This window comes from Hyperolius riggenbachi, chromosome 3 (assembly GCF_040937935.1).
Source record: "Hyperolius riggenbachi isolate aHypRig1 chromosome 3, aHypRig1.pri, whole genome shotgun sequence".
Classification (NCBI taxonomy): domain Eukaryota; kingdom Metazoa; phylum Chordata; class Amphibia; order Anura; family Hyperoliidae; genus Hyperolius; species Hyperolius riggenbachi.
The window spans coordinates 82,784,382-82,796,877 of NC_090648.1; the positions used below are offsets into that span (position 1 = coordinate 82,784,382).

General features: G+C 42.2%; 1 protein-coding gene across 1 annotated transcript in view; it reads right to left on the reverse strand.

Annotated features, from left to right (window-relative positions):
• LOC137562769 (kelch-like protein 24) overlaps window positions 1-1,095 on the reverse strand; it is a 50,167-nt gene extending 49,072 nt beyond the window's left edge. Inside the window, exon 1 of the mRNA XM_068274438.1 lies at window positions 1,014-1,095. Coding sequence (XP_068130539.1) covers window positions 1,014-1,036 — 23 coding nt within the window. The 5' untranslated portion in view covers window positions 1,037-1,095. The remainder of the gene's footprint in view (window positions 1-1,013) is intronic.
• Between the last annotated feature and the right edge of the window lie 11,401 nt (window positions 1,096-12,496).

Here is a 12,496-nt window from a genome sequence, read left to right on the forward strand (position 1 = left end):
TTCGCGCGTGCGCACCGCCGTTACCGCCGCATAGAGGGGAAGTTAATGAATGGGACCGCAGGTCCCATTCATAAATCTAAGTCCCCGATTCAATGAATACCAGCGTCTACGAGACGCCGGCATTCATTGTATCTTCCTGTGTTACACAGCCACGGATTACTTCCGATTCACGTGCTTACGTACGTGAATCGGAAATGACGACTGAGGACATCTTGTGGCCAAAAAGTATATTGCACCAAAATTGCTTTTTATTTAATAAAAATCCCCACACTGACTGATATAATTAACTATTTCCCTCCCACACCCCCCCATAATACCCAAACTTTTTTTTTTATTTATATAAGGGGGGAGGGGGGAATTACATAAAAAAAATATATAAGTAGTTACCTTAGGGACTGAACTTTTTAAAAATTGATGTCAAGGCAGTATATTACTATTAATTTTTAATTTATGGGCTTGTAATTAGTGATGGACGCAAAACTGAAAAAATGCACCTCTATTTCCAAATGAAATATTGGCGCCATACATTGTACTAGGGAAATTTTATGAACGTTGCAATAACCGGGACAAAAGGGCACATAAAATGTGTGGCTTTTATCCACAGTAGAATGTTTTATTTTAACACTATAATGGTCAAAAACTGAAAAAGAATGCATTTTATAATTTTTTTTTCTTATTATTCATGTTAAAATGCATTTAGGATAAAATTATTCTTGGCATACTGTAACTCCCAAAGAAAGCCTAATTGGTGGCAAGAAAAACAAGATATAGATCATTACGCTGTGATTAGTAGTGATTAAGTTATTGGAAAAAGAAAGGGAGGAGCGCTGACAGGTGAAAATTGCTCTGGTCCACAAGAGAAAAAATGCCTCAGGTGTCAAGTGGTTAAATGCCACAATTCTTTTAATTTTTCTATCTTTTAAAGATCTTAATTATATACAAAAAAGAAGTATGTTTTTTTCCAGAGTAAAATGAGTCATAAATTACTTTTCTCCTATGTTGCTGTCACTTACAGTAGGTAGTAGAAATCTGTCATTACTGACAGGTTTTGGACTAGTCCATCTCTTCATAGGGGATTCTCAGCATGGCCTTTATTCTTTATAAAGACATTCCCTAAAAAGGATTTAAACAATGATGCTGGCCAGCTTCCCTGCTCCCTACAGAGTTTTTTGGCAGTTGGTTAGAGCAACTGCCATTCATTAAGTGCTTTTGAAAATAAATAAATCCCTGAGAATCCCCTATGAAGAGATGGACTAGTCCAAAACCTGTCGCTTCATTCAGACTTCTACTACCTACTGGAAGTGACAGCAACATAGGAGAAAAGTAATTTATGGCTCATTTTACTCTGGAAAAAAACGTACTTCTTTTATGTATATGTTTGCACAGATTTTAAATTTTACAATTTTTTGCCATAGTGTCCCTTTAACAATCACAGACAGGGATGCATACAGACTTCTGTCCTACTGACTAGATGAGTGATGGTGGCGGCAATGGGTGCTGAGCAATGAAAGGAGCCTGACAGCTGTTTCGCACGTAGTTTTTTCTTCCGAGGCTGACCTGTGAGGTGAGAGAAAAGTAGGTTCCGGCTTTATTTCCTGGGCAAATGCTGAGCTTGACTTCGCCCATTCCAGCGTGTCACTGGGTAACCAATGAAACATATCCCGGAGAGCTGGAAGAGCTTGTGCACTGTTCAGCTTGATGTCAGACCTGTGTATTCACCAGGTCTGAGGGTAAGAGCCTTAGTGGGCAGAAAAAGACAGCAACCAGGCTTCACCTTTTCAAACGTGAAGCAAAGAGTTGAAAAAATAGTGTAAAGGTGGCCATACACTCGTTAGATTAGCAGCAGATAGATTTCTGATCTATCTGATGTGTTTAGGAACATTTTTTACTAGGAACAGATTTCAATAGATTTCAGTATGTAATCTATTGAAAATCGATCTGGTGGGATTTGTTTGCCATCAGATTTCCATTAGGTCCAATGCAAAATGATAAGCCATCTCAACAGATCGACCTAGATTTTCCAGCATGTCAGATCGATTGAAATCCATCAAAATCGGCCGCAAATCGATCAATTGGCCTTTCGATTTGCGATCGATCAGCCGCTAATCGGCTCAGTGTATGGGCCTCTTAAAGTGAGGGGGCATAACTGAAGGAAGACATTCAGAAAGCAGAAAAGTTAAAGAAATGAAGCATGACATAAATATGGGCAAATGGGATCTCCATACCGTTTCTTCCTGTCCCTCCATACTGCGGTGGAGTTGATTCAGATAGTGAAGTATGGTAATAATGCTAGCGAGAGGGAAGAGCAAAGAGGGTTGGCCAATACTTACACTGTATCTATTTTTATGAAACTGCTATACTGGACAGCCTCTGCATACATTGGCACGCATCCAACACATACCTCTGGGCTGCATAAAGTTCATCAGGCTTACTACTAGAATGAATCGGAACTCCATGAGATGTTGAAGATTGAATGAATTGGCAAGCAGGATTGTGCATTAAAGCTGGTTACAAATTTGTCTTTGCATTCTTGATCAGAGGTTTTCAGCTGGCTCTCATTGTAAAAGTGGTGGCACCACCAGCAGCACTAGTGTCGCCAATTACTCCAGTCTAAAGTGGGATGCGGACATTTTGGAACTGGAAAAAAAGATGACGTATATAGACTTCTGTTGAAGGCCGGCGCTACCTTTATTTGCTTTACCTGTGGATGAGTCATTCTTTTATTTGGCTGATTTTTAGTCCGTTTTGTGGTTGCCTTTTTGACTTGTGCTAATTCTACTTTTAAAATCCCTTACTTGCTGAAACCTGGTTCCCATGGGGCGAGTGAGTGTAGCGGATTCTTCCTTCTGGATCTTTTTACCATCTGGGATCCATAGCGCTCTTTGTTTTTTGATAAGAATGTGCTACATGCCCATAATGACAACAACTTTATTGGCAGGAACTTTTGAATCAGGATGATACCATTTATTCCCTAACTTAGAAGAACCCTATTCTTGAATGTTGACAAGATGTTAGTCTCCCCCTAATAGCGGGGGGGGGGGGGGGGGGGGGGGGGGAGTCAGTGCGCCTTATTGTCCAAATAATATATATTCAGCCGGTGCCTCAGTCTCTGCCGCACCTCCCATTAATCTCTGCTGCTACTTTAAAGGTAAGCCGCTCACATGGAGTCCTCTTGATAGTTGGCGGATGAGCAGAGCCGCGCTAAACTAGGGCTTAGGCTGCACTGAGAAACTACACAACACTAGGGCTAAGGCTAGGATCTAGAGAGCTGAGATTTAGTAAGGGAGACTTTTCTTTGGCTGCCTATCATTTGAAAAAGGCTAACCTGCCTGCTGATTGGTTGACTGCTGTGCTTAGCCGGGACATTGTGCTGCGCATAGCTGGAACATGCGTGTCTATTGCCAGCAATTCTAATGATGCAGCGACTATGTTGGCGATTATCTGTGTGATCTTTGGCCTCTAAATCCACATTTGTCTCTATTAAATGAATGCATTGTTTATCTGTCACAAATGAGTACTTGGGGAGAGAAGCTCCACAAGACGCCCCTGCACCATGGAGGCACCAGGTTTATTTTATTTTATTTTTCCCTGTTTTTTGTCCTCTAAACCCAATACAATATACAGCAGCGCTCAATCCTCAGATTTCTTCTTTAGCCATATAGATCATCCTAACATACACCTTTAAATAAACAAATAAATCCACAGTGTAATCTGTCTTCAATCACCCATTGGTGTAGAAGTACACTCTGCCTTAGAAACACTGCACAGTAAGGGAGTAGGTTCCACCACCTGCTACTTCAGGCACTCCCTCCCCCCCCCCCCCCATATGCATCTGCTCACCAGCACTAACTTGGATACATCAGTCAGTAACCACCACCTGGGCTTCTCTTTAGGACAACTCTGCAGGCAAACTCAGACAGGACAGACGTGTAAAACCGCTGGTCAGAGCACACATCCCTTTCTCTTGTGCAGCATACAATTGTGTTTCTTTCTTCTTGGGGGTGTTGGGGGGGGTGCAAATTGGTTTTGGGGGGGGGATTTTCTGCGCTCTGCCCCCCCCCTAACACCACTATCGGTGTGTTTGCTCCCAGGACATGCAATTTACACCACAGGTAAGTAAATTTGCAAAGGTAGGTAATCTATCCTTTGGTGGGGCAGCATGGGTGGTCCCCACTGGGCACCGGCCATGTCCAGGGGGTGTACCAGCCATGTTCTCTCACTCCCCCTCCCTTAGGGGCAGTTGCGGTGCTCCCGGGCAATGGATGCCTTGTGGGGGTTTCTGCGCTGCCCTTCATTTCTTGGGGGTACAAGAAGGCCTAAAAACAGCACCCCTGTTGAGATGCAATATATTGCGTGGGCCAACTCCTGCAGGAAGAGAAGGTGGATAGTTTAGATCCTGCATATTCTGGTGGGCAAATGCAGCATGCAAACTCTTTGCCATTTTAATTAGTCAGTGGACTTGAGGCAGCCAGTATTTAAGTCAGGAGTTGACTAGTCAGAGCAGACATCCCTTTCTCTTGTGCATACGATAAAGAACATTATGTTTGTTTCATTTCAAATTCATTGTGGTTGTGTATAGAACCATTAATGTTAAAATTGAGTCTATGTACCTATATTTATGGACCTGACTGTATATACACTGGACATCCGGAGGAGAACATTCTTTTGCAAACATAAATGAAGGTCATTAGATGCAGTAATTACAACTTCAGGAGGATATCACAGGGATGCTTGCTTATTTATGACAAATAGAGAAGACCACTTGTTTGCTTAAAGTGGATCTGAGATGAACTTTTATTCATTGCCCATTTGTGTTCCTTACATATAGTTTATAGGGCATTCCTCAAGCCAAATATTTTTGTTTGTTTTAATACTCTAATTCCCTATAAACTAAACAAGCCTCGCCCATAGCTTCTCCAAAACGCCAAGGCACTCAAACCCATGTAGCAAGGGCTTATGGGAGCTCAGTCTGGGCAGAAGGAGGTTACTAGCCAGAGATGGCAGAGGGGAGGGGGGAGTGAATTTTCACAGGCTGAGGGGTGGAGATGCAGTTGCAGATTACCTGTGTAATGATGACAAACAGAACTCTCATTGTATCACAGGAATACATTATCATAAACTGTTGAAGCTGTATGCAGCCAGATCTGCTGTGTAAACTCTCTAAACTTTAGATAAGATCTATAGACAAGTTCCTTGTTATAGTTAGTTTTTCATCTCGGATCCGCTTTAAACATCACATACCAACAGACTCTGGGTGGTGGGGAGACATCGTAAATCCAGAGTTCACATGTAACTCAAGCAGAGTACATACACTACTTGTTATAAGCTACAAAGAATTGTGACATTTAAAATTCTTACCAGCACATGAAATACAACAATTTGTGGCATAAAAAAAAAAAACATCTTAACAGCATGCAACATAAAAATAACAAGCATTGTGGCATTTAAAACCCATCGTACCACCCCAAGAAGTTAGAATCGTGACTCAAAACTTCTTGCTTTTGCTAATGCAAGGTGTTTAGGCGATACCTTTAATGACTAACTTTACAAAATGTATTTACAAGCTTTTGAAACTTTAAGTTTCTTCTTCAGGCATGTTTCAGAATCAGTTCTGAAAAGTGTCTGAAGAAGAAACTTAAAGTTTCAAAAACTTGCAAACAAATCTTGTACACTTAGTCATTAAAAGGTATAACCTAGACAACTTTTGTTGTTATGTCTTCGGATTCTCTCCATGACTAATACCGGACCACACGCAAATGGTTAATTTATGACAAATAGATAAGACCCTTTGCTTACAACAACTTTATTGGTATAAAAAAAAAAAAAAAAAAAAAAAAAAAAAAAAAATCGACACAAGGCAGGTATACAAACCAACATAGCAACAGAACTCATAAAACCAACATGTATCTAAAAGTGAGACAGCACTCATGTCATCATAGCCCCCAACCGTCCCGGATTGGTCGGGATTCTCCCGATTTGGGGGGGCCCTCCCGCTGTCCCGGGCCCCCCCTCTTGAATCCCGGCCGGCTGGGCAGATAATGGAGGCGGAAAAACTGATCGAGGCTCCAGCCGCGGTAATGAGGCATGCGGGAGCTTCACTGCTTCCTCCCTCCCTCTCTCTGAATACCCCACTATGTATGTCTGTGTGCCCCCCTCCCCTTCCTGTAGGCAGAGTGAGCGCAGCGGAGCGGGCAGTCGGGTCCTCTTACCGCTGATGCACGCCGCGCGTACTGTCTCTCTGGAATCGGACCTCCATGTGCTTCCTGTGACGTCATAGTAAACAGGAAGCACATGGAGGTTGGATGCCAGAGACAGTACGCGTGCATCAGCGGTAAGAGGACCCGACTGCCCGCTCCGCTGCGCTCACTCTGCCTACAGGGAGGGGGGACACAGACATACATAAAGGGGGATTCAGAGAGAGGGAGGGAGGGAGGAAGCAGTGAAGCTCCCGCATCCCTCATTACCGCGGCTGGAGCCTCGATCAGTTTTTCCGCCTCCATTATCTGCCCAGGCAACCCCTCCCCAACCTAAAAGTGGCACCCTCCTCCCCACCCACAGGCACCCTTACCCTCCTCCCCACCCACGGGCAGGGTGTATGAGGGTATACTTATGAAAAAAAATATAAGGGTATAAATATTTAATTAAAAAAAATCTTTAAAAAAAACGATGGTAGGCGTGTTGGGGGTGTGGCTAGGGGGGGGTGGTTAGGGGGTGTGGCCAGTGTCCCGGTTTCTTATTTTAAAATGTTGGGAGGTATGATGTCATGGATAGAAATATGTACAGTAGATATGTATGGCAAACTTGTGTGATTAAACGGTCAGTATTTGTTTAGATTCCTGGATGATACAGGCTGTATAGAAAAGAACTGGATCAGAACCCGGTCTGAATCATGTCTGAAGAAGAAACTTAAAATTTTGAAATCTTGAAAAGAAATCTTGTACAGTTAGTCCTCAAAAGGTGTCACCTAAACAATTTTTGTTATGTTTTCGGATTCTCTCCATGACTAATACCGGACCACACGCAACTGGCTAATTTATGACAAACTAGCTGATGACCCGGCGTTGCCCGGGTATGTATTTGGCTGGTGTTGGCTCCGCTCACTTTTCCAAACTAACACACAAACACTCAATGACCAAGTTTGTGAGCTTTGGGGTCTTTGACATCAATAATTTGTATATAGAAATCAAACAAATCAGATAGGCTGTGTGTGGCTCCGCCCCTCTCCAGCATTTGAACCCCAGTCAACCAATGACCAACTGTAGCAGGTTTAAGACATCTGCTATTAACAGTGTAAAAATGGCAGACATGTAAATATCCCCCTTGAAAAACAACAATTGAATTTTGATTGGCTATTATAGGCTCCACCCTCTTCCCTGAATATTAATCAGTCATCCAGTGATTATCAGGGCAAAGTTTGAGAACTGTGCCATTAACAGTGTAAGAATGGCTGCAGTTAATATTTTCCCAGTAAAATTTGTTTTTGGCTCCACCCACTTTTTTGTAACCTTGACACACATTCACTCAATGACCAATATTTGTGAGCTTTGGGGTCCTTGACATCAATAATTTGTATTTTGATAGGAAAAAGCAAAAAGCAATCCTGCACAAAGGGCTGCACCACCAGTTATCAGTATAACAAAAGCTTTATTAAATATTCTGCACAAACATCATAAAAACATTTAAAAACGATAGCTGTACCCAGCAAATCACCACAATACAATATGATGTGGAAACAAATCACAAGTGCCTCACCTCTATGTCTAAAGTGGACCCTAATGGCTGCCAACAAAATTACTCAACGTGGGCTCATGGAGTTGAGCCCACCATTGGGTATATGAGACTCGGGTCTGAGCTAATTTATGGGAGAAATAGAAACCGACCAATGCAAGATATCCTGTGTGTGCCCATGAAATAAAGATCAGAAACGTGCTGAAATATAACAATATGCTCATAAACCATGATAAATAGTGAATATTAGTAAATGTGAACAGTGCATACGAGGATCGCGGATACCAATAAATTAGGGGATATACATACGTAGCCCAGGAAAATAGATGGAGGCAGCCATGGAGTAAGGGTGGAGGGAGGCACACAGGACGCTCCACGCGTGGCGTGGTTCAAAAAAGACCACTTCCTCAGGGCTTTTTCCTATCAAATTTCTCTTCTAGTCCTGTGGCTAGCACACCGTATATACATATATATATTGAACATTTGGAGTGCGGATGCAACCACCCTTTTTTGTATCAATAATTTGTATTTTCCTAGTGAAATGAAACAAATCTGATTGGTTGTGGCTCCGCCCCCTTTTCTGATTTGAACCCCAGTGAACCAATGATCAACTGTACCAGGTTTGAGGCTTGTGCCATTAACAGGGCAAGCATGGCAGCAATTTCAATATTACCCTTAAAAAAACAACAGGTGAATTTTGATTGGCTTTTTTAGGCTCAACCCACTTTTCTGAACATTAATCCCAGTCACCCAGTAACCAACTGTGCAAAGTTTGAGAACCCTTCCATTAACAGTGAAGAAGGGCTGCAGTTTACATTTTCCCAGGGAAATCTGTTTTTGACTCCATCCACTTTTTGTAATCTTGACACACAATGACCGAGTTTGTGAACTTTTGGGTTCCTGGCATCAAAATGGTGTGAATGGAAGCATTTTATGCAGCAAAGAAATCTGATTGGCTGTTTGTGGCTCCGCCCCTTTAGTGATTTTGAACCCCAGTCACTTAATGACTGCCTGTAGCAGGTGTGAGGCCTCTGCCATTAAAAGTGTAAGAATGGCTGCAGTTTCAATATTCCCCTTGAAAATCAATAGGTGAATTTTGATTGGCTGTTGTAGGCTCCACCTACTGTTCTGAACATTAAACCCAGTCAGTAAGTTTGAGAACCCTGCCATTAACAGAGTAAGAATGGCTGCAGTTTATATTTTCCCATGTAACTTACAGTCACTCAATGACCAAGTTTATGAGCTTAGGGGTCTTTGGCATCAATAAATTGCAATTTCCCATTGAAATTAAACAAATCTTAGTGGCTGTTTGTGGCCTGCCCCCTTTTCAGAATTTAAACCCCAGTCTCCCAGTGATTGACTGTACCAGATTTAAGGCCTCTGTCCGTAAGAGTTTAAGAAGAGCAGCAGCAATGTAACTACTCCCCTTAAAAATCAACTAGTGATTTTTGATTGGCTGTTGTAGGCTCCACCCACGTTCCTGAGTTTTAATCCCAGTCATCCAGTGACCAACTGTGTCAAGTTTGAGAACCCTGCCAATAACGGAATGGCTGAGATCAATCTAACAAATCTGATTGGCTGTTTATGGATCCACCCCCTTTAGTGGATTTGGACCCCAGTCACCCAATGGCTGTTTTAGGTTTGAGACCTCTGGCATTAAACAGTGTAAGAATGGTAGCAATGTAAATATTCCCCTTGAAAATCAATAGTTTAATTTTGATTGGCTGCTGTAGGCTCCACCCACATTTCTGAATATCAATCCCAGTCACTCAGTGACCAACTGTGTCAAGTTTGAGAACCCTGCCATTAACAGTGTAAGAATGGCTGCAGTTTATATTTTCCTATGTAAAAAGTTAGTTGTTTTTGGCTCTGCCCACTATTTCTAACCTTGACATACAGTCACTCAATGACCAAGTTTATGAGCTTTGAGGTCCTTGGCATCAATAAGTTACAATTTCCCACTAAAATGAAACACATCTGATTGGCTGTTTGTGGCCTGCCCCCTTTTCAGAATTGAAAAGGGGGCGGGCCACTGACTGACTGTACCAGATTTGAGGCCTCTGCCATTAAGAGTGTATGAAGGGCAGCAATGTAAATAATCCCCTTGAAAATCAATCAATCCCAGTCACCCAGTGACGAAATGTGCCAAGTTTGAGAACACTGCCATTAACAGTGTAAGAATGGCTGCAGTTTAAATATTCCCATTAAAAATCAATAGGTGAATTTTAATTGGCTGTTGTAAGAATGGTTGCTGTTTATATTTTCCCATGTTAAAAATAGTAGTTGTTGGCGCCACCCACTTTTTCTAACCTTGACATACAATCATTTAATTACCAAGTTTATGAGCTTTGGGGTCCTTGGTATCAATCATTTGTATATTCCCATTGAAATTAAATCTAATTGGCTGTTTGAGGCTCTGCCCCCTTTCTGAATTTGAACCCCAGTTATCCAGTGAACAACTGTACCAGGTTTGAGACACCTGCTATTAACAGTGTAAGAATGGCAGGAATTTAAATATTCCCCTTGAAAAATCCACAGATGAATTCTGATTGGGTGTTGTAGGCTCCACCCATTTTCCTGAATATTAATTCCAGTCACCCAGTGACTAACTGTGCAAAGTTTGAGAACCCTGCCATTAACAGTGTAAGAATGGCTGCAGTTTAAATATTCCCATTAAAAATCAATAGGTGAATTTTAATTGGCTGTTGTAGGCTCCACCCACTTTCCTGAATCTAAATCTCATTCACCCAGTGACCAAGTGTGCCAAGTTTGAGAACCCTGTGATTAACAGTCTAAGAATGGCTGCAGTTCACATTTTCCCATTAAAAATGAATGGCTGAAATTTGATTGGCTGTTTTATGCTCCACCCACTTTTTCTGGATTTGTAACCTCGTCACTAAGTGGGCAACTGTGCCAAGTCTGGCTTGAACACACACACACAGACACACCCCGACACACACACACACACACACACACACACACACACCCCGACACACACACACACAGACACACCCCGACAGACACACACACACACACACACACACACACACACACACACACACACACACACACACACACACACACACACACACACACACACACACACACACACACACACACACACACACACACACACTTTTATATATGTAGTTAGATAAGACCCTTTGCTTACAACAACTTTATTGGTATGAAAAAACAAATCTACACAAGGCAGATATACAAACCAGCATAGCGAAAGAACTCATAAAACCAACATGTATTTAAAAAGTGAGGCAGCAGTGATGTCAGTGATATACGGTAAATATGTACAGTAAACAGTGGTTTGCAAAAGTATTCAGCCCCCTTGAAGTTTTCCACATTTTGTCATATTACTGCCACAAACATGAATCAATTTTATTGGAAATCCATGTGAAAGACCAAAACAAAGTGGTGTACACGTGAGAAGTGGAACGAAAATGACACATTATTCCAAACATTTTATACAAATAAATAACTGCAAAGTGGGGTGTGCGTAATTATTCAGCCCCCTTTGGTCTGAGTGCAGTCAGTTGCCCATAGACATTGCCTCATGAGTGCTAATGACTAAATAGAGTGCACTTGTGTGTAATCTAATGTCAGTACAAATACAGCTGCTCTGTGACGGCCTCAGAGGTTGTCTAAGAGAATCTTGCGAGCAACAACACCATGAAGTCCAAAGAACACATCAGACAGGTCAGGCATAAAGTTATTGAGAAATGTAAAGCTGGCTTAGGCTACAAAAAGTTTTCCAAAGCCTTGAACATCCCATGGAGCACTGTTCAAGCAATCATTTAGACATGGAAGGAGTATGGCACAACTGTTAACCTACCAAGACAAGGCCGTCCACCTAAACTCACAGGCCGAACAAGGAGAGCATTGATCAGAAATGCAGTCAAGAGGCCCATGGTGACTCTGGACGAGATGCAGAGATCTACAGCTCAGGTGGAAGAATCTGTCCATAGGACAACTATTAGTCGTGCACTGCACAAAGTTGGCCTTTATGGAAGGGTGGCAAGAAGAAAGCCATTGTTTAACAGAAAAGCATAAGAAGTCCTGTTCACAGTTTGCTACAAGCCATGTGGGGGACACAGCAACCATGTGGAAGAAGATGCTCTGGTCAGATGAGGCCAAAATGGAACTTTTTGGCCAAAATGCAAAACGCTATGTATGGCGAAAAACTAACACTGCACATCACTCTGAACACACCACCCCCACTGTTAAATATGGTGGTGGCAGCATCATGCTCTGGGGGTACTTCTCTTCAGCAGGGACAGGGAAGCTGGTCAGAGTTGATAGGAAGATGGATGGAGCCAAATACAGGGCAATCTTGGAAGAAAACCTCTTGGAGTCTGCAAAATACTTGAGACTGGGGCGGAGGTTCAGCTTCCAGCAGGACAACCAGACTAAATATAAAGTTAGGGCAACAATGGAATGGTTTAAAACAAAACATATCCATGTGTTAGAATGGTCCAGTCAAAGTTCAGATCTAAATCCAATCGAGAATCTGTGGCAAGATCTGAAAACTGCTGTTCACAAACTCTGTCCATCTAATCTGACTGAGCTGGAGCTGTTTTGCAAAGAAGAATGGGCAAGGATTTCAGTCCCTAGATGTGCAAAGCTGGTAGAGACATACCCTAAAAGACTGGCAGCTGTAATTGCAGCAAAAGGCGGTTCTACAAATTATTGACTCAGGAGGCTGAATAATTACGCACAACCCACTTTACAGTTTTTTTTTTGGTTTTTTTTTAAT